Source organism: Trichomycterus rosablanca, chromosome 24, assembly GCF_030014385.1.
Source record: "Trichomycterus rosablanca isolate fTriRos1 chromosome 24, fTriRos1.hap1, whole genome shotgun sequence".
NCBI classification, from domain to species: domain Eukaryota; kingdom Metazoa; phylum Chordata; class Actinopteri; order Siluriformes; family Trichomycteridae; genus Trichomycterus; species Trichomycterus rosablanca.
The window spans coordinates 15,830,083-15,851,554 of record NC_086011.1 but is presented as its reverse complement, the minus strand read 5'-3'; the positions used below and the strand labels follow the sequence as shown (position 1 = coordinate 15,851,554).

The 21,472-nt window shown below is 43.6% G+C and overlaps 1 protein-coding gene across 6 annotated transcripts in view; it reads left to right on the top strand.

Moving 5' to 3' along the window:
• The window catches only part of ptprga (protein tyrosine phosphatase receptor type Ga), a 246,049-nt gene that overhangs the window by 203,408 nt on the left and 21,169 nt on the right, over positions 1–21,472 (top strand). For all 6 annotated transcript variants that reach the window (XM_062986348.1, XM_062986349.1, XM_062986346.1 and 3 more), the window contains 5 exons: positions 10,109–10,293; positions 15,795–15,903; positions 16,012–16,061; positions 16,724–17,483; positions 19,019–19,151. In XM_062986348.1, the coding sequence (XP_062842418.1) occupies positions 10,109–10,293; positions 15,795–15,903; positions 16,012–16,061; positions 16,724–17,483; positions 19,019–19,151 (1,237 nt within the window). The remainder of the gene's footprint in view (positions 1–10,108; positions 10,294–15,794; positions 15,904–16,011; positions 16,062–16,723; positions 17,484–19,018; positions 19,152–21,472) is intronic.

Here is a 21,472-nt window from a genome sequence, read left to right as displayed (position 1 = left end):
AACAGAGAACACGTGGGCCGGGGGATATGTGTGTGTATGTGTGAGGCGCGGTGCCCTTGAAAAACTGCAGTCCAGTGCATTTCCGGTGAGAGAATGTTGCCGTCACGCCAGGAGAGAGAGGAAACTGAGGTTAAAATGGAGAGCATAACAACATGCCATATGTTACGTACTTACTCTCCTTCACACTAGCGTATACGTTTCTCATCCATGTAGTATTGCAGGCACTGATGGATGAGAGGGTCTGGCTCCTAATTCATATTCCCTTCACGTTCCACTTTATATTTACATTTACGTTCTACATTTTCTGTATTTAGCAGCTTTTATCCAGAATAGCTTCCACATTAAACATTTTCCTACTCTAGTTTAAATAGACAACAGTCCAAATCTAACATACAAATCTACTGAAACCCTGTCAGAACAATTTTATTTTTAAATAAGATGCTATCCCGGTTAACACGAGCAATGCATCAATACGAAACACAAAATGAAATATACTTAATTAATATAAATAATGGCAATCTGGTCCCACTGTGGTTTACAAGATGTAACGTAAAGTCTCCACAAGGGGGCATTTATGTACAATTTTTTGTACCAATGTTTTTATGTACCTGTTAAAATAAGTTTATTTATAATTTTTTTTTTTTCTGCAACCCATTTTTTTTAGTTGGTCGCGACCCAGAGTTTGAAGGTTAGTAAGTGCATGTTAGTGCTCAGTCCTTAGTAAAGAGGCGGGTCTTTAATCGTCTTTGATCAGGTTTTATATCAAAGATGTTCATTGGGGTTCTTTGTGCACCCATACAGGAACAGAAAAGAGCATTCCCCAAACTATTGACAACATTGGAAGCATATTTATACAGACACACATACACGATTTTTAGAGGTCGCCACAGCAGATCTGGTCTGCATACCAGACTTGGCAGAGTTTTATGCTGGATGCCCTTCCTAATTCAGTCCTCATATTTTTCTCCGCTTATCCCAATAGCTCGGCTGGTTTAGCTCCCAGCCTGCATCCCTGTTAGGTGTAGGGCTGCGAAGTCGGCCAGTCAAAGTACCCATGCTGACTGTGGACGACCAGGCGCATATCCATTGTTTACCTGTGGAAGTTGAAGGACCTGCTGGTAATGTCCTTGTACCAGATACCACAGGACTCCTTAAGAGGGTTTTTCAAAGTTTAACGGGCACGAAACTTGTACATGAACGCCCCCTTGTGGAGGCTTTACGTTACATGTTGTAAACCACAGTGGAACCAGATTGCCATCATTTCATTAATCAAGTATATTTTGTTTTGTGTTTTGTTTTGATGCATCGTTTGTTTTGCCTGGGTCGTGGTGAAAATCATGGACAAAATGTGAGTCGTAAAAAAAAGTTAGAAAAACTCTGCCTTAAGATATAATGTGGAGCTCATGTCTGGGTGGGTCAGAGCTGTTTTGACAGCACATTAAGCGGGTTGAGCTAAAGTTTGGGATCATCAGTGTATTTGTGTGCTGAGCTATTCATTCAACGTACAAATAGAATATAAAATATAGATTTCAGAGAAAATGTTAAACTTTAAACCTCAGAAAGGGAATAGTGTAGAACTAACAAGCGAGTATTCTTACTCTTACACACACGTCTCAGTAACAAAGAAGTATAAAGCCAATAAAATCGAGCCCACTGACAGGCCGTGTGTGTATCACAGAACGTTCGGCGCGCTTTGTAGTTCGCTCACGTTTTTCAGTCGCTCGCAGGCACTTCATAGTGAGATAACAATAGCACAGTCCCTCACAGCTCCTCCGTCAATCACCTCAAACACCGTATTCTCTTTTTCCCATTTCTTGCTGTGTTATGATTTCTGTTTTGGTCTGCCTTCAAAGTCAGACAGAACTTCAAAAAAACAAAAAAAACAGAGCGTAGGTATTTTAAACGGAATAACAAATTGCCCGATGTTGTACTTCCGCATAGGGAACGCTTTAACAAGATCTAGCTTTAATTAATATGCAAATGTAGAGCAACACGATACTTACATGCTCACACCCTTTCTGTCTCCTAAGTAGGTGTTGCATGGGCTGGATTTGCATGCTGAAATATGATTGGCTCTTATATTTTATGACACACTAACACCTGTCTGTCATGGTGTCATAATAATAACACACATGATTACAGTCTCAGATTTTCCAGTGATATCGTTTAAAAACAGGACCAGTTTCCCTCTTTTTTTTGCATTTATTCTCCCAAATTAGTCGTATCCAATTACCCGTTTACATTACTCTTTGCCTCTACTGATAATGACCTCCACTCTGACCGAGGAGAGCAGTGACTAACACACGCCCCCTCCAACACATGTGCAGTAGCTGACTGCATCTTTTTACCTGCACAAGGTGAGTTCATATGTGGATCAGCTTTGTGTACGGAGCGTCACACCCTGATCCTCATTATCCCCCGTCTCTGTGCAGCCAGCAGAGGTTGTAATTGCATCAGTTATGAGGAATCCCCTCCGGCACCCTACCAGCGAACAAGCCAATTGTTAGCAGAGCAGACAGCAGGTAGCAGAGCTGAGATTCGAACCGATGAGTTCGAGATGTCAGCCCTGGTGTGCTAGTGTGTTTTACCATTTTCTCTCCCCCCCCCTTCCCAGTCCTGTTCAGGTCATATGTTTGTGTAAACAGATGGCCCGGGGCTAATTCCACAGTATTTAGAAGGCATAAGCCACCAGGACTGCATTAATCCTCCTTGGCATAGATGCCAGAACTGCCCTGGTGAGATGAAACACCGTTTGTGTAAAACGATATCTCTCAGTCGGGGTTTGGATGGTGGTGGACAGCCCTGACATGTTAGTCCTAAACCTCCCATGGTTGCATAGGATTAACTTGTGATTTTTGTCATATTCGCCAAACCAGTCAGTGACAGCTCACACCCTGTAGCTAGTGGCATTGTCATCCTGGTAAAGACCACTTCCACCAGGATTTATGTGTTACATCATATGGATCAGGTGACCATACATGTGTTTTTGTATGGGGCCATGTGGATCCAACCATGGCAGCAAAACGCCCTTCAAAGCGTAACAAAACCACCAGAACCAAATTAATGTAGGAGTCAGGCTTCTAACCTGTACTGTTTTCTTGGTGTAGGCCACATGCATTTTGCTTCTTCTCATGAATGTGGTTTATAACAATGCATCCATAATAGAGTATGGAGACACACTTCCTTACTATAGAGATGTGTATTAAATCAATTTTAACAACAGTTTAGGAAAGGTCCTTTCCTGTTCCAACATGATTGTATGACAAGTTTGTTTGGGAAGAGATTCAGTGTTCTGATCTCTGTCTATTAAACACCTTTGGCATGAATTGGAACCTTGATCGTTGACTAGGCCTTCCAGTCCAATATCAAAGCCTGTGGCCAAAATATTGTGGAAAGCCTTAGCAGAGGAGTAAATGCTGGTAAAATGCAGATGGTTTTGTAACAGGTTGTTAAACAAACTTGATTCGGTGTCCACATACTTTTGACCATATCGCGTATCCCTCTGTATTCCTGCCGACACCGTCTGAATACACATCGATGTTTTTACTCATTAATTCAGGTTTTTCTTTCCATTTTCATCCACCTGTACCCACTTTCTCCCATACAAAGCAGATGCAGATCAATCAGAACCTGGCCGACTACGCATGTACATAACTCGCACACTCACACACTCGATCGTTCTGCTCATGCTCTGAATTTTCTGCTTTTTACCTGCCTCCTTGTCAGCGTTCGCCCAGACGGCTCTGTAACATTCTCAGCACGCTGTGAAATCGAAATGCAACTTGCTAGCATGTCCCGCAGCAAGCTCCGGGTTCTAATCTGACTCAGAATTCATTTAAGTCCCAAAAAATAATTCAGCAATAAAAGAAAAGAGAAGATAAAGGAGCGTTTCTTATCATGGGCGAGCGATCGTTTTGTTTTGGCTGCGTGTCAGATTAATTTCGGATGCTGCGTGCTGTCTGTGCAGAAGTGTATAAAAATCTGGATCATGGGTAATTCAGAAGTGTTCAACAGGGTGTGTAACAGAGGAATATAGACGCCTGTCAAGGCGCTCTGGGGTCCTGGGTGGTGCTTTCATGCTTTATGCCAAAGCACATTAAAAGAAGCTTCATCAACCAAGACAGTGTGAGCAGTTTATATATGTGTGAGTGTTTATATACATATGCCTATGACCAAACAGATTAGTGACCAGTCAGATTGCTGCTAATGATGTGGTATTTTAACCTAAAAGGTTAGAAAATGATTCAACTTGTCCACTAATTCTAAAGCTAATCAGAATGCCTATGCAAATTTTGTTTGTTTTAATGAGTTGGGGAAGCGCAGCGAAAACAAGGATTTTATTAAAAGTTTGGCCAGCATCGTTAGCATTTTGTTCTGAGCTCTAGTTGCTGGCTGCTTATTGTAGGGTGAAATTAGCTTTTATCCAAAGTGAAGACAAACTTTACAGCCTGTAAGTTAGAAGTCTAAGGCCACACGTCTTTAATTAGGACACTGAATGTTGGCAACACCTACAGGGACTGACAGATTTAGAGCTCCACCTTCTTCAGTCAGACTGGAAGACATAAAGGGACAACTCCCTTACTGGAACTGACTGGGATAAAGGCTACAACTTTGCCATGGGTCTGTCTGGCCAAGAGGCTACGCTTCATTTTCTGGGACTGTCAAGGACAGTAGATAAACCATTTTTACTGAGACTGACCGGCACTGAGGCTACACCTCCTTTACTGGAACTGACAGTGATAAAGGCTACAACTCACGCCCTGGGTGTAAAAGGTCTGAAAACCTAGTGATCCGTCTACATGGACCCATTTTACGTCATCCTACGCTCCCGAGAAGAGGGCATGTCTAAATTCTTAGATTATTTAAAATGCTCCTACTGAGGTGCCACCTCAGTGCTGCCTCAGTCCATTGATTTGAATGGCCTGAGGCTAACTGTGTTAGCTTAGTAATGGAAAACTGTGGTGACGTAATCACCGTAACTTCTGTTTAAGTAGTGCGTCTAAATAATCTGTATATCAGTTCAATGCCTTATTAGAATCCTCTCTACTGAGGCAGCTGATCAGGTAGGTAGTAGGCAGCAAGGCAGCTCACTAGGTTTTTTTGGACAGACCCTACACCATTCTCCTTTACTGAAATTGACATAGACAAATGCTAGCTCTTCCACAGATGCTACATCACCTTTACTGTGACCGAGAGACTTTGAGGCTACACCTTCTTTACTGGAACTGACTGGGATAAAGGCTACAACTTTGCCATGGGTCTGTCGGGCCAAGAGTCTATGCTTCATTTTCTGGGGCTGAGAAGGACAGTAGATAAACCATTTTCACTAAGACTGACTGGCACTGAGGCTAAACCTCCTTTACTGGAACTGACAGGGACAAAGGCTATAACCAAGACTTCTGCAGGCCTGACAGAAGCTACACCTTTTTCACTGAGTCTGACGGGTACAGAGGCTTGCATAGTGGGTTCAGTGGGTCTATTGTCACCCACTCAGTCTAATGTGTTTACATTTGTGTTCAGCTGCATCCCTCCTCAAGGCCTCGGCTACTTGACGGCATCTCCTCTGCCGTCTGTACCTACCTGACGCGTCTGCTCAAGGTTCTCAGCATTATAGCACTCGCTTTCTCGCTGGCGTGCCTTCCAACCCCCAAACACACTCATACACATTAATCTTCTATCACTCTACTCAGGGTCGAGTAGCCTCAGGGCCGGGCTTAGCCTTTTTTATTAAACGCCTTTTTGCACGTGTCCTGAGAGTCCTGCCGAGCTCCAATGTGAAATAAAGGAGACGAAAAAATGAGAAGCAAGAGAAGTGGAATAGAAATAATTGAAGGCCGTCGGTGATACGCTATGCTGATTCATTTGTCTGCCCTTCAGCCAACTGCAATCATGTTTGTATACATGTTTGTTTGTGGCATTGTCCAGCCTTACACTTTCCCGTCAGTCTTGATCCATCAACATTAGGACCGTTTTGTTTAGAAGAACAAGTCAGATAAACACCATCAACATGCTACACACACCACCTCGTCCACCCAGATGATCACTATTAAAGCACCGGTCCGTCAGCACTAAGGAGACATGAGCCCAGGGTTTAGAGCTGGTTTGGGGGATTTTGCGAGGAGCCATGTTCATGTCTGTGTGCTCTGGGTAAAGCCCTCGCTAAGCCCAGTAGCCGAGCATGTACTTGTCCGATCTTCACATCAGCTAGCTGACAACAAAGCTCTTGTTTTTGTTCTGTCCGAGTGTATTGTATCAGTCAGGAAAACAGGTTGAGAGGACTACAGATCCATTAAATAAATCCTAACTACAATAATATACACCCCCGCCCCCCCCCCCATGTGACTTTCGTAGGCATAAACATCTGTTTTTAATTTTTAGTCGTTTCAAACACTCACTTTGTTTGATTCTGTTGAAATTAAATAGAAATGTTATTAGGAACTTCAGTGCTTTGTGGAGAGATGAAACATCATGTGTAGTTACATTAGCTAATGGAGGGGTGGGTTTGCAGTACGCTTGCGTTCTAAGGCTAATTAACTTTTCATTGGTACAAATTTCCCATAACAAACAAAAAAAATACAATCACGTAAGACTAAATGTTCGTTATTTTATGCTTTGTACAAATCATTACGTTAGTGTAGTTTGTAATTACTAGCTGTAATGTGTAACTTACCCACAACACTTTTACCCAGATAATTTATCATATAAATAGCAGTAAATAGTACAAGAAACACCCTGAATATAATGCTAATCACAGGGCAACACATACTCACACACTTAAGATCTGCCAATCCACCTTTTGCACCCATAGGAAACTCACAGAGGTAAAGAGAGAACATTCAAAACTTCATACTGCTTGTTAATGGAGGCACGGATCAAACCCAGGTTTACAGGACTCGTAGTGATGTGCAGCATCCTCTCCCCTGGCTACACCAATTACCATGATATTAAATGACCTAATTAATATGATTTTTCATGGAATATGTGACAAAATGCTAACATGGCTAAGCCTGACCAAGCTATTTACTAGCATAGAACAAATAGATATGGTGTTTACAAGCAGATTCCATCTAGAATGCATTCCTAATAACTCCTTAATAACATTAGCATTTCTTCCGTTTTAGCAACAAGCTTCTCTCGTGTCTGCCTAGAGGAGAGTGAGGTGAACGAATCCGTTCTCTACTTCATACCAGTACACTGCCCTATCTAGAGGACATGCTCAGAGGTCACAGTCGTGTGTGTGTGTGTTGCTGTGTGTGTATTGCTGTGTGTGTGGGTGGATGTGGATCATGACCACCGAGGCATATCGCCTATGAAAGTCATCTCACACATTACTACAGGCATTAAAGTGTACGATTATGCCTGCATATTTATGATCTCCCCCATTACGGCGGGTAATAGGAGCCTCTTCACTATCACAAGTATCAGTAGAATTAGTTTAATTAGCATCGTTTTGCATACAGCGGCTCCCCCGTGGCTGTAGGTGAGAGCGTGTGGATGGAGCGCGTGTAGGTGGGTGGATGTGTGCGAGTGCACGCGGGTGGGTGGGTGGGTGCATGAAGGCAGGAAGGAAATAGATTTGCGTGGATGTGTGTGTGTATGTGTGTTTTAGAGAGATGGGCAGAGGAGGGGCAGCGTGGAGGTTCGATGTGGTTTTAAGGAGACAATGCATTTGGAAGTATAGGAATAAGAGAATACAGAGGCTCATTGGTCAAACAGAGCCATCTACTGGTCACTCATTGAGAGAACATGTATGAACCATAAATAAGAGAGGGCATTTTAAAATACAACCATAAGGGGCATCTTATTTATCTAATGTCTGAAGCAGCTAATATATTTAGAAATACATCTCCTCCCTATGGGTCTGTCCAAAAACCTAGTAAGCTGCCTTACTGCCTACCTGGGCAGCTGCCTCAGTACAGAGGATTCTAATAAGATGTCAAACTTTGACCCAGTTTGCCGCTGACCTTTTCAAAGTGCCTCCAATAAACCGAACTGTTTGATATGACGCGGTAAAAGCAACTCGGCCCGTACAAACAATGCTTAACGTAAACAAAGCTTAATGTGACTTATTCTACTAAAACAACGAGCGAGGGATTTCATTAGTGGAGAGAACTTATGAGCAGTAATAATTAAGAGAGGTTTGGTGTTCCTGTGTCGCTTCTTTAATACATTAAACCACGTTAAGCTTTTTTTTAACGATAAGCATTTTAGACTCTCTCGGAAAAGCTGATTCTCACAATTTCTCAGCAAGCCGAGCTATAACACAAGTTTAAAAAGTGAAAAATCCAGCTGAACACAGATACATGTGGAGCTTTCAGACAGATTCGTCTCATATTCGCACTTTGATGACGTTTTACCACACCACTCAAGCCGAGCGCTGAACAAAGCTCGTGTTTTTGCCACTTCTAATGAAAATGCGCCCTTAGTTCCAGTAAACGAGAAGTGGTTTCTGTGCCTGTTAGTTCCTGTGAAAGCCTTTAAGTCACAGGAAAGGAGGAGGAGGAACTCAGTGCCTGTCAGTCCCACTAATGCAGAAGGAGATGCCTTCATTTCTTTCAGCTCCAGTGGAGAGCGATGCAGCGTAACCCCTCAGTCTCAGTGAAGGAGGAGAAGGAATTTCCTCTCTTCCTGTCAGTCCCCAGTCCCCTGAGGTTTGTGCCTCTTAGTCACAGTAAAGCAGCGGGAATGGGATTGTCCACTGTGTATTAGTCACAGTTCATAAGAGGGAGGAGTCGCCCCTGTACCTCTGTACCTGTTCATTTCAATGACGCGGTCAGTCCTAGTACATCAGAAGGAGGTGTGACCTAAGTGCCTGTCAGTCTGCTTGTACGAGGCATGACTTCTGTCCTGGTCAGTCCCAGTGTACAATGTGTAGAGTCTGTGAAAGGCTGAGGCAATAAAGGGCGTAATTACTGAATCCGTCAGTCACTGTGAAGGAGGCACGGCCTCAGTGCCGAGCAGTGACAGAAAAAGACATAGCCAATGAACCGGTCAGTAGCAATAAAAGAGACCTAAAGATAAGTAGGCACGGCCTCTGTGTGGACAGTCTCAGTCGGGGGAGACATTGAAATGTTGGCGTTTAGCCTAAATCTACTTTTTATTTAGGCCGGTAGCACAAGACTCATTGATGCCAGAGGACACGAAGGCTATAGCGACTGGTCATACTGCAGAATTACAGATCATTTTAATTCCTTAAGCCTGTCTATGGACCAGGTAGTCACAGGCCAGTACTCCTGAGTACCCATGCCAACTCCTGTTCACTGTCAGGTGTACCTACAGTGGGCACGCAGGCATTGGAACTGGACATTGGAGCAAAGGAAGGTCAGTCGGTCTGAGGAATCCTTTCTCTTTAAGATCATGTGGATGGCTGGGCACATGTGCATCGTTTACCACAGAAATTCTAGGATGAATCACCTTGTAGGACATGCTGATAACGTCTTGGTAACAGATACCACAGGGCTCTTTCAGATCGTCTTGCGTTATGTTGGCGAGTCAGAGCTAAAGGACAGAGACCTAAAAGAGCTGGACTGTTAGTCTGTTTTTTTATGTCAGCTGAAGAATGGAACATATTTTTTCTTAATGAAAGGTTTATAAATTACCTTTTTGCTCCTCCACATTCCCTCACTTTAGTTTTTATTGTTCTCTGGGGTCCAGTATTCCTCTACCTTCCATCTTCATCATAATTTAAATCGATCTCTCAACCACGTCTATTTCATGTCTCTTCAGAACAAGGTGCGAACCCATAGACTCCCATATTTTAATGTCCGGTTCTTTTTACTCCCCTTCCCCACAGTTGATCTGGGACTAAGAGAGCAACACGTTTTGCTTTTATTCGTACACTGGCAGTAAGAGAGACCTGCAGGCAGGTACACAGGACTTTGTGGGTTATGTTATTCATAATGGAGCCGCTGGGAACCATGACTCAGACGTGTGCAATTACAATGCACTTCTCTTATTTTCCTCAGTGTGAAGACTGTTTCTCATTTAGGCTTTTTCATTTTCTTGTCTCTTTTGTCATTTCTAACAGCAAATGGACAGACATGTTGTAATCGAAGCTGGCATTATTTAACACAGCTCTCTCTCTCTCTCTCTCTCTCTCTCTCTGCAGCCTGCAGCACCGCTCCCATTAATATGCAGGTGCAACCTCTGAATAAAACGGCCCTGCTGGTGCGATGGTCCCGCCCCGAGATCACCTACGACCCACCCATCGTCAGCTACCTCATCTCGTACAGCTGGACCCGAAACGACGAGGCCTACGAGGAAACGTACATCAAAGGCAGCGACCAAAAACTGGTGAGCCGTTCTGCAAGGGTTTGGGTGTGATCATCAGGGCTGGTGTCCGTGCCCCCTATAAAAACACGTACATGCACCCACTAGTTAAAAATGTGTTTCTTTCTTGCCTTATTTTCAGAAACGTTTATTCATTATGTGGTGGATTATTCATTATACACAGACAAGGAATAACATTATGACCACTGACAGGTGAAGACTGATTATCTCTTCATCACAGCACCTGTTAGTAGGTGGGATATATTAGGCAGCAAGTGAACATTTTATCCTCATTGATGATATTGATGTTAGAAGCAGGAAAAATGGGCGAGCGAGAGGATTTGAGTGAGTTTGACGAGGAACAAATTGTGATGGCTAGACGACTGGGTCAGAGCATCTCCAAAACTGCAGCTCTTGTGGGGTGTTCCCAGTCTGCAGTGGTCAGTATCTATCAAAAGTGGTTCAAGGAAGGAACAGTGGTAAACCGGTGACAGGGTCATGGGCAGCCAAGACTCATTGATGCACGTGGGGAGCGAAGGCTGGCCCATGTGGTCCAATCCAACAGACGAGCTACTGTAGCTCAGATTGCTGAAGAAGTTAATGCTGGTTCTGATAGAAAGGTGTCAGAATACACAGAGCAGCGCAGTTTGTTGCGTATGGGGCAGCAAATGGGGGACCAACACAATATTAGGAAGGTGGTCATAATGTTATGTCTGATCGGTGTAAGTCTGCTTGATGGCCCATCTATACATTTAAAGCCCTGTTTTTGATAGAAATGTACAAAGCGAGCACTTATTTGGACAAAGCAAGACGTGCTGCCCTGTTTGTGTGTTGCTTGTTTATCTATAACATTTTACCATATTGATTCATTTGTTCAACCGCTGCGTTAGTTCCCCTGCGGAAGCCTAATGCTCTCCAATTAGATTTGGTCTGATGCCGACTCCGGAGCGTTTGTTTAAGTGCGGACCGTTAGGTGGATGCAGACGGTATCCTGAGACGTCATAGCCCAGGGGAAATTCAGCACTTTGTTAAAAAAAATATATATAACATTTCTTCTATCTTAAAATGGGCTTAGAAGATAAAACGTCATGTTTATTTTTCCCGTCTGCACATTATTCACAATTATAATTATCATAATAATTCATTTATATTATGCATGAAATCTCAGGTACATCCCTTCATATTTGCTCACAATTTAGTTGTCTCCAATTTCCTCTCGTTGGTGGACACACACAGTAGCTGGCCACATCTTTTCACCTGCCCACAATGGAGTCTCAGAGAGAGCTGCATCGTGTTCGGAGAGACACGCTAAGCTCTCCAGATCAACTATTACAGACTGCAGTGGTCTTCTGGTGCCCAAGGGTGGCATGGTGGCTCGGTGGGTAGAAGAAGGTCCTGGGTTCGATCCCCAGGTGGGGCGGTCCGGGTCCTTTCTGTGTGGAGCTTGCATGTTCTCCCTGTGTCTGCGTGGGTTTACTTCGGGTGCTCCGGTTTCCTCGCACAGTCCAAAGACGTGCAAGTGAGATGAATTGGAGATGACTGTGTTCGATATAACCTTGTGAACTGATGAATCTTGTGTGATGAGTAACTATCGTTCCTGTCATGAATGTAACCAAAGTGTAAAACATGACGTTAAAATCCTAATAAACAAACAAACTGGTGCCCACATATACATATATATCTAATAGTCTTTTGGAGTTTAATATTCCCTAAATGTGTTTCTTCTAACAGTAGGATGTAGTTTTGCATACATCAAAGGCTTTTAGTCCTTTTATAGTTGTTAGCATGTGAATGCTATGTTTATTGTCAATTGTATTACAGTGGTATTGTGCTTAGTCCAGCGACTGTCCCAGACTGTCCCTGTCTGATTTTTAGCTGTGTTGTGTAGGCACCATAATCAACAAACAAACCAAAGCCGTATGTAAGATGTTAGGATCTGGATTAAAAAACACCCAGTACTAGAACTTAATCCTAAATCCTGAGCACAGACTCTAACGACAGTCCCTCGTGTGTATAAGTATCTCTATCCAAATATTACTCATGTACATAATATATCCTAACCCTGCGCCAGAGATCAAAGTAAAGCATGCTAATGCTCAGCTGCTAACATCTATGCACTTTGATGCCATTAATCTTAGATTCACAGCTGCTAAAGAATACATTTGAATAAATCAGACCTTATAGGCATTCCAGCTCTAATACAGCATTCATCTCACTTCACTCCATCACTGTTAACTCTGAAATAGTGCATTAGGTGCATACATAATCGCCCTACTCCCACCTGCGGACACACCTGTGGTCATTTACTTGCTAACGTCATTATTCCATAAACCATCTACTCTCCTCCGCTGAGCTAAAGAGCTCCGATCCGTCCAGCTGTGGGTTGCTGAGTGTCTGTGGACATTAGGGATGGAAATCCGCGCAGGCCAGACTGACCTTGATGTTTCATATTTAGGAAATACTAATGCAACATTCACAGGCACTTAGCGCCTCTCACTGCACGCTTTTATTTCGCCGCAGTCAAGAGGTGCTGTAGGAATTAATGAAGGGACGTGGTTGCTCGTTCCACACTCAGGGGTGATGTGAGGTAGAGATGTTTTCCTTCTTTCTTTCTTAAGCTGTCTCTGTGTGATCGGTAATGAAATCACAAGCGCCATGGAGGCCTTCTCCCTATCCACATCTGCCCACAATCCACGTCTGTCTGTCTCTCTCTCTGTGTCTCTCTCTCGCTGTCATTTTCTTTTCTTTTCGGCGCTTCATTTCCATTTTTATTCTCAATTTCTTCCCAAGACACTGCAGTTATGTGGGTCACATTAGAGACCACTGTGGCTTTATGAAGAGGAAAAAACGTCGACTAAATCAGTGGAGGATCCAGTCAGGAGTTGTCAACTTTTTTTCTTTTCTTTTTTTAATTTTTAGCACAACATGAGAGACATAAACTGCTTACAAAGCATTTGTGTGAGAATTAATAGGAGAAGAACCGATGTAAAACAGGGAGAAACAAATGGCATATGAGATTTGCTCAAGTTGAAATGCCTCGCCATGATTGTACAAACTGAGGAGATGAATGTTCACCAATAGTTGCTGCTCATATGTAACAAAAAAGACATTTTAGTGGACCTGTTACTTTAAGAGGGACATTTGCATATTGATAAAAGGATGAGGAGTTGCACAGGGAGCCAGTCCATCACAGGACATCCAAAACTCCCTCAGTCATTCACATTCACTCAAACCTAAGGCCGATTTAGAGCCACTCCCAGTGCCAAAGAATGTCACTGTGCATGTGAAATGAAAAATAAAAGCAACTAAAAGCTAGAATTGAACCTGGTGTCCTGCAGCAGAACAGCACTAACATTACCTGCTGCATGTCTCTTTTCAACAGCTTATAAAGATGTGGAGGAAACACATGCTAGACATGCTTACACACCTGGAACTGTGACTTATCTGAGAGGAAATGTGGTTCGAATCTCAGCTGCGCTATCGGCTGGTTGGGTGTCTACACAGGCATGACTGGCTATGTCATGTGGCTGAACAGTCACATTAGGTCACATTAGGTGTTAGATCTTTCTTGAGCTCAGTTTAAGTTTCTTATGGTGCTTTTGTCTTAAAACAATGATTTCAAAACAAACCAAAGGTTGTCATAAAAAACAGACAAGTCTGAGAGCCCTGATAGCATAACTTGCATCTGCCCTCTTCTCCTGTCCTCATTCCTGAAGTCAAAGTTTAAAAAAACGTATTAAACACAGGCAGCACCTGCAAAAGCACAGCGTCGTAACACAATCGGTTAATCAGCATTCCCTACTCATGTTTGCTGTGTATATGAGTTAATTGGCCTGAAATGGCTGGGACTTGAAGCGAACAGCCTGCTCAGTGTGAGGTCTGCTTCATCTCTCTCATTTACTAAAGCTGAAAACCCTCAGGGCAAAAAGTGCTGCGTAAAATCTGAGTTAAAAAAATTCAGAAAACATCGGTGATGAGATCTCAAGGTCTCGGGTTCAGATGGCTGTACGTGGTGCTTTGCATGCGATACTGTGTTCAGTGAGACCACGCCCCTGCGGGTGAAAAGAAGCGATTACATGCGCGTGTGTCGAAGCCTTGGCTGTGCTTGATCAGGGTTGGAAATAGGCTCCGATTGGCTACGACTAAATTGGGTGCTGAAAGGTATAAAGGTGTAAAAGTTTCAGGACATCACACACAGACTTTGCGCTGAAGATATCAGCTACATGAATTGATGTTAACATTAAATATGAACTGCTGTGCTGGATTACAGTATGTACCAACAAAATAATACATTTATTTGTTTGAATGTAAAAATAATTCAGTAGCTTGGAGTTTTGGCTTACTTAGCTTGGGTGGCGCATCAGTCTAATATGCTGGTTCACCACCAGTAAAGCTTGACTGTCAACACTCACCACTCAACAGACACTTTATTACATTAGACGTCATTACGTTAGACTTGTGCCAACAGGAATTGGTTTTGGTTCTAATGCAAACAATAGGCAGCACAAAAAACAACCTATAAAAGTGCAGGGGAAACTCAGCAGTTAGGGTACTGCACTTAGAAGGTTGCCGGTTCAAGCCCCACAATCACCACTGGCGGCCCCCTGAGCAAGACCATTAACCCTGAATTGTATTCAGTTATAATTATAATTAACTTTGAATAAAACCGTCTGCTAAGTGCTGCAAATGTACAATAGACAGTTCAGTGACGAGGGCCGACAAGACGGTAGGATGGACAGGCTGGACAGTGGACAGGACGTGGAACAGTAGTTGAAACAATTTTAAATTGTATATTAGTAAGAATAGAATAGATAGAAAACCTTTATTGTCATATATACGTATGATGATGTACCATACAACGAAATTTTTTCTTAGCATATTTCTGGAAGCCGGGGTTGTATGGTGCCCCTGGTGCAGAGAGGGTTAAGGGCCTTCCTCAAGGGCCCAACAGTGGCTGCATGGCAGAGCTGGGATTCAAACTCAGCCTAAAGTCCTACCCACTGGTCTACCACTGTCCAATGAACAATGTAACCTTCACATTCACACAACTATTCAAATCCTTCAAAACGTCTTTCTGCAGTAGGATGTTCCAATTCATTGTTTTACTTAAAATATTGTAGGTACATAAGGAATACATTTTGAGACTCTTGTGTGTATTCCCAAAACAGCATCTTTTTTGCTGCTTTTCAGTGAACCAGAAATACACAGTTCTCTCATCTCTTTAGGGTTTCGTCTCTCTGTCTGTCTGTGTGTGTGTGTGTGTGTGTGTGTGTGTGTGTGTGTGTGTGTGTGGAAGCGAGCTCCTGGGCTCATCCTGCTTTTGTGTCGAGAATCAAACACACCCTGTGCCCGTCTGATGATAACACACTTACATCACACACTCCCCTTATAGAAGTGCGCCCCTTCTTTGCCTTCAAGCCCCGGGGAGCTCAACACTGCACTCGCTTTACCTCTGTGTGTGTCTGTGTGTGTGTGTGTGTGTGTGTGTGTGTGTGTGTGTGTGTGTGTGTGTGTGTGTGTTACAGGAGGCCTTTATCAAGCCGGTTTCACCAGATGTGCTGTATCTGTTCCGAGTGCAGGCAATGTGCTTAAACGACAAACGCAGCGACTTTAGCCAAAGCATGCTTTTCAGAGGTACACACACACACACACACACACACACACACACACACACTTGTTGCTTTTGCATTGATCTGCTTTTTTTCTATTCGTCACTCGTGTGTGTTTGTTTTGTCCTATCAGCAAACACCACCAGAATATTTGAAGGGACGAGGATAGTGAAGACAGGAATGGTAGGTCTATCTCCTTCCAGAAGGTGGCAGCACTTCCTCCCTATTTATTTACATTCTGCTGTAGGCAATTCAACATACAGTATATTATATAACCAAAAGTATTTGGACACCTGACCTTGAACTTCACAAATCTTATTAAAATAGAGTGATCTTTATGTGATCTTATCAGGTATAACAACGTCAGGCTTAAGGTATAACAGAAGGCTTTCCGCAATACTTTGGAGTATGTCTGTGGGTATTTGTGCCCATTCAGTCAGAAATAATTTAACAATTCTATGGCCAGGCATTGATGTTGGTCAAAAAGCCTTAATCTGTGTTCCAGTTCATTCTAAAGCTGTTCAGTGGGGCTGAGGTCAGGGCCCTGTGTCCCAACTGAGTTTATATTCATGTCTTTATAGAGCTTGCTTTGTGCACAGGCATGCTGGAACAGGAAAGGACCTTCCCTCAACTGCTGCTTCAAAGTTGGAAGCATATAATTTCCTTTATTTCATTGATTTATTACATCTGGTAGCATTTGTTGTGGCTAAAATACATGAATTCAATAATCAGAAGGGGTGTCCCAATACTTTTTCAGTAGGAATTGGGCATTTCGATTTGTGGTGTGACCTTTTAAAACAAACCTCTCTAACACCTTCACACTTCTTCCTGCCCTGTTTCTTTAGCCCACAGTTTCTTCAGCCTCCTCAGCCGACATGGCTCCCATCAGTTCCGGCTCGTCCACCTGGACCTCCTCGGGCCTGCCCTTCTCCTTTGTTTCCATGGCAACGGGCATCGGCCCCTCCTCCAGCGGTAGTCAGGCCACGGTGGCGTCGGTGGTGACCAGCACGCTCCTGGCAGGGCTGGGCTTCAGCGGCGGCGTCATCTCGTCCTTCCCCAGCTCGGCCTGGCCCAGTCTTCGCCCCCCGTCGCAGACCCCGCCCGCCACGTCGGAACCCGCCCCTGCCACCACCAGCGCCCCGGACAACACCCAAAACCAGGGCTCGGAGGACAGTGCCGCGGGAGAGACGACTGTAAAGGAGGAGGGTGAGCGGGAGGGAGAGGAAGAGGAAGATAAGGAGGATGATGAAGAGAAAGGAACGGAGGCTAAAAACGCCAAAAACGCCCCGGACAATGTGGAGACCCAGACGAACACCTCAACGACACAGGAGCCTCCCACCACAGTGCCTGATTCCACCGCCAAGGAGAAAACGGGGAGAGAGAGGCAGGAAGAGAATGACAGCGTGACACCGTCTACAGTATCAGAGGTCAAAGAGAGACAAACTGAAAGGACAGAGCATGAGGAGGAAAGTACAGCGTTCCCGACCACAGAGCCAGCGACTGTGGGGAATGATAGTGCGGTTGTGCAGGCTCCAGAAGGCCCTTCTCAGGGTGGACGAGGCGGTATGGGTGACCGGAGTCACTGGCCTTTCTCAATACATACAGGTAAGTGATTTGCACTGTGGTATGTACTCACTGCTGCCCTCTTGAGGAAAATAAGAAACACACTAGAAGTGGTCTCTAAAACAGTGCATCCCCATACATTGTTTTGTAGATAAGTCACCAGTAGTCAATTATAATCTCTAATAATGAGGAATTAATTAAAAATTAGGTAGGAAAAAATATATAATAATGATTTGAACCAGGTGCTAGACTGGCCTGCCTGCTGCCAGGACCTATCCTTAATTAAACGTACTGTATGTAGCGCATAAGTAAGCGCAATATAAGACAGAAATCCCTGTGTTGAGAAGCTAAAGCGTAATCTTCTTCCCCTTAAAGCTTCTTTGAGCGTCCAAAAAGGTGTAAATTAGATGGAGCTAAATCCGGACTATAAACGCCGCTCAGTCTCTCAGACACGACCGATTACTCCTCCTCCTACTACACCCTCACCGCTTATAACCAAAATATAAAAGTGCGGAAACTTTTTGAAGATCCCTCGTATATAACCTGGCCTAGTTCTCCAGTCCAGAGAGGCTAACAGGAAACAATGTCAACAGTTGTGGGGTAAGGGGGGGTTAAAAACATTCCATTTTTAGCTCACTGGTACTCGAGTTATGTTTGAATGCACCGTGGGTGTGTGGAGTTGGGATTGTGTACACACTCATGTACAGGAGACAGAACATCAGTAGTGTGTTAGCACGGCGTGTTAACATAGTGCTCTACCAGCATGGTTCCATGGAGCTCCCAAATCCAGGGGCTGCAGCTCTGCAGGGTTCAGGCCTGTTAAATCGCTGACATGGACTCCTGCAACGTCTCTGCAGTCGGGCGTGCTGGTAGGCTCTGTTCGCCCGTGTGTACGAGTGTGTGTGCCAGGTTAGGAGACGCTGAGTGAGCACATTAGCAGAACGAGGAATCGGTGGATGCCGTCTGCAGGACGTTTGCAGATCGCAGACAGACCAGAAGACAGGTGTGATGAGGGGGGTGGGAATGTGTTTATAATGAAGCAGGTGTTGGTCAGTGTTGCATGGTTAAACAGAGCAGAGTCCACATGCGGACACACCGAACACACGCCGTCGTGGGGTGTTTGCATTTAAGAACATTTTACTAATGTTTTAAGATAACATGACAATATATTGATCGATATATTGGTGATGTCTCTTGAGTTTGGATCCTTGGAAACGGGAAAATCAATTCTGGAATTCTTGAAATGAAATCAATTCTTATCAGCTACATTTACACCAAGACTAGAACCAAACACGGCATTTGTAAAACTTTTATTCATATTTATTTTAAATTATGTAAAGATGAAATGAAACAATGAAACCTCTACAGGGTCAAAATAGGTCTGATACTAACAAGCTTTGTGATCCAGAATAAAATGAAAACACTATTACCCTGTTACTGTGAAATGTGCTCTGGGGTTTAGCAACTGTGTGCATATATAAATATATATGGTCTTGCAGCATTTCTTCAGCATGTGTTCACACGTTTCTAATTTGGGCGTTCTTATTATGTGTGTGTGGGTGCTGCGTGTGTTGCAGAAGGGACCATAATCTCCAGTATGCGACCAGTTCCTGGTTCGGGCAGGATGGAGTGGATAATTCCTCTAGTGGTGGTGTCTGCTCTCACCTTCCTTTGCCTCATCCTCCTCCTCGCTGTCCTGGTCTACTGGAGGTAAATAAAGAGTGAGCATGAGAGACTGAACAGTCTTACTGATTCAAAAAAGCATGTGTTAACGTATAGACTCTAAATGATTCATTTAAATAATATAGAAGTTAGTAAATTGACATAATGAATGACATACTGACTAATATGACTCAGTCAGGGATTCAGTGATTCACATTAATAACTACTTGACATTCTCAGTAAATCATTTACTGAATCCCGGAATGAGTTATGGACAGATTCTGTGAATCATTTATGTGCAGTACTGGACTAGACTCACAAGGCTGCTGGTTCAAGCTCCACCAATGCCAGGTTGCCACCGTGGGACTTGAACTGGAATTGAATCCAGTCGCATTTGTAAGTCACAGTCGAAAGATTGTTGGTTCATATCCAGGCTCTGCAATGCAACCACTGTTGGGCCCTTAAGCAGGGGCGCTGGACAATGGCTGACCCTGTGCTCTGACCCAAGCTTCCAAACAAGCTGGTATATGCGGAAACAGAATTCCATTGTACTGTACAGGTGTAGCTGTATATATGACAAATAAACATGAGTAAATCTTTCATGTGGGTACTGGTAGCTCAGAGGTTAAGGAACTGGACCAGTAGTTGGCAGGTTGAGCCCCTGACACCCTCAGCTCGGATAAAAGCATCTTCTAAATTCTATAAATGACTCACTGAATGACTCAGTAATTCGCAAAATAAGCTCTTGCACTTGCTCAGGAAATTTTTACTGACTTACGGTCAGAAATGTATTCATTGTCTTGCTATATAAGTTCACTGGATGGATACAGTAAATAATTTACTGCTTTACAGCATCGGATACTAAAAAGATGCTGATTCACTGATTCAGAGTATGAGCTTCTGGATCAATGAACGATCGCAGTATGAGTTACTAGATAAACTTCCTGACTCACATGCAAATTGATTTTACATGGTACAGACTGAATAACAGTCCTTTGTGTGGCCTTGCATTGTCACAGCCTGGGTGTGTTCCATTCTGGGTGTGTGTGTGTGTGTGTGTACATATTCAAGTACTAGTAGTTTATCACTCAGAGGTCTTTGGCAGCATTACAAAATCTTAAGTGCAGGTTAGGAGTGTGGATGTGTGTAAAGTGTGAGCCACATGTGACAGTAAGCAAGATGGAGAGGGTCTCTGGCCTCCCCTCGAGTATCACCACGGTGTCACGGAAGCAGTTTCCACGCTCCTGTTGTCATGGCCTTCCCTCAGGCAGGGTGAAGGAAGCTCTTAAATGGTATTACAGAGAAAGAGAGAGGGGATGGCAGCTGCCGTGATGCTAGGCTGACGATCTTTAATCAGGGTTTTAGAACAGTAGTTTAAGTTCCTAGAAAGGCTCTGAAGATGATGCAAAATAAGTACAAATCAGAGAGACACACACCAGATAGGTCACCAGTCCATCACAGAGCAAACACACACACACACACACACACACACACACACATTCTTACCTAGTGCGATTTTAGTTTAATTTTACTGTGGGAGGAAAGCAGAGCTCCTGGAGGAAACCCACACAGACAGCTTGTTGGGCTCAGACTGAATACATGTCTTCTGTTTGCTTCTGCATCCAGTGTAAAACAAGGATTTTAGGATGGAACATACACAACCACACTGGACATTAAAACACTAAATAATTCCAGGTATTTGTGGCTTTCTGCATGATCAGACTCGCAGCATTGATAGCACGACTACACCTGTAGTGCATAATTATTGATGAAAATTCACTTAGGCATCTGTTACACAGAAAATATGGTTTCTGCTCAAATAAAAATCAGTGATTCTGAAGCATCTCCATAAAGTTCAGGTTCACAGGTTTTCTGCTCTTGTTTTAGTACAGAAATAAGACAACGTAGCCGTCAGTGGTGAGCGCCCACCGATGCAATACGTACACAAATGTAAAGTCCTAACTATGGACGCAGTGTAGAGCTCGTGGGTGGGTGTGTGAGAGAGAACATGACCTGTGCACCACACTGACCAGAACAGATTAGCCTGGTCATTTAACACCATCCTAGATTATGTTACATGACCCCTAACCTCTGTCATGCTACGGTCTCCAGGAGTCTGAATCGACTTGACGCCACTCAGTAGTAATCGTAATAATAAAAATAATTATGTGAGTAATGTATATAAAAATTGCATACAGAGCTGCTTTTTTTCTGCCTGATCGTTTTTCTATTGTTTATGCTCCAGGGTTTGGTTGTAGGTAAACACAGGTGCTGCATTCATGTCATGTTGGTATATCAGACCACATGCCCTATGCTAGCATGAGTGGAGCTTCAATTGGCCATAAAGGCTGAAGACAGGGGCAACGGAT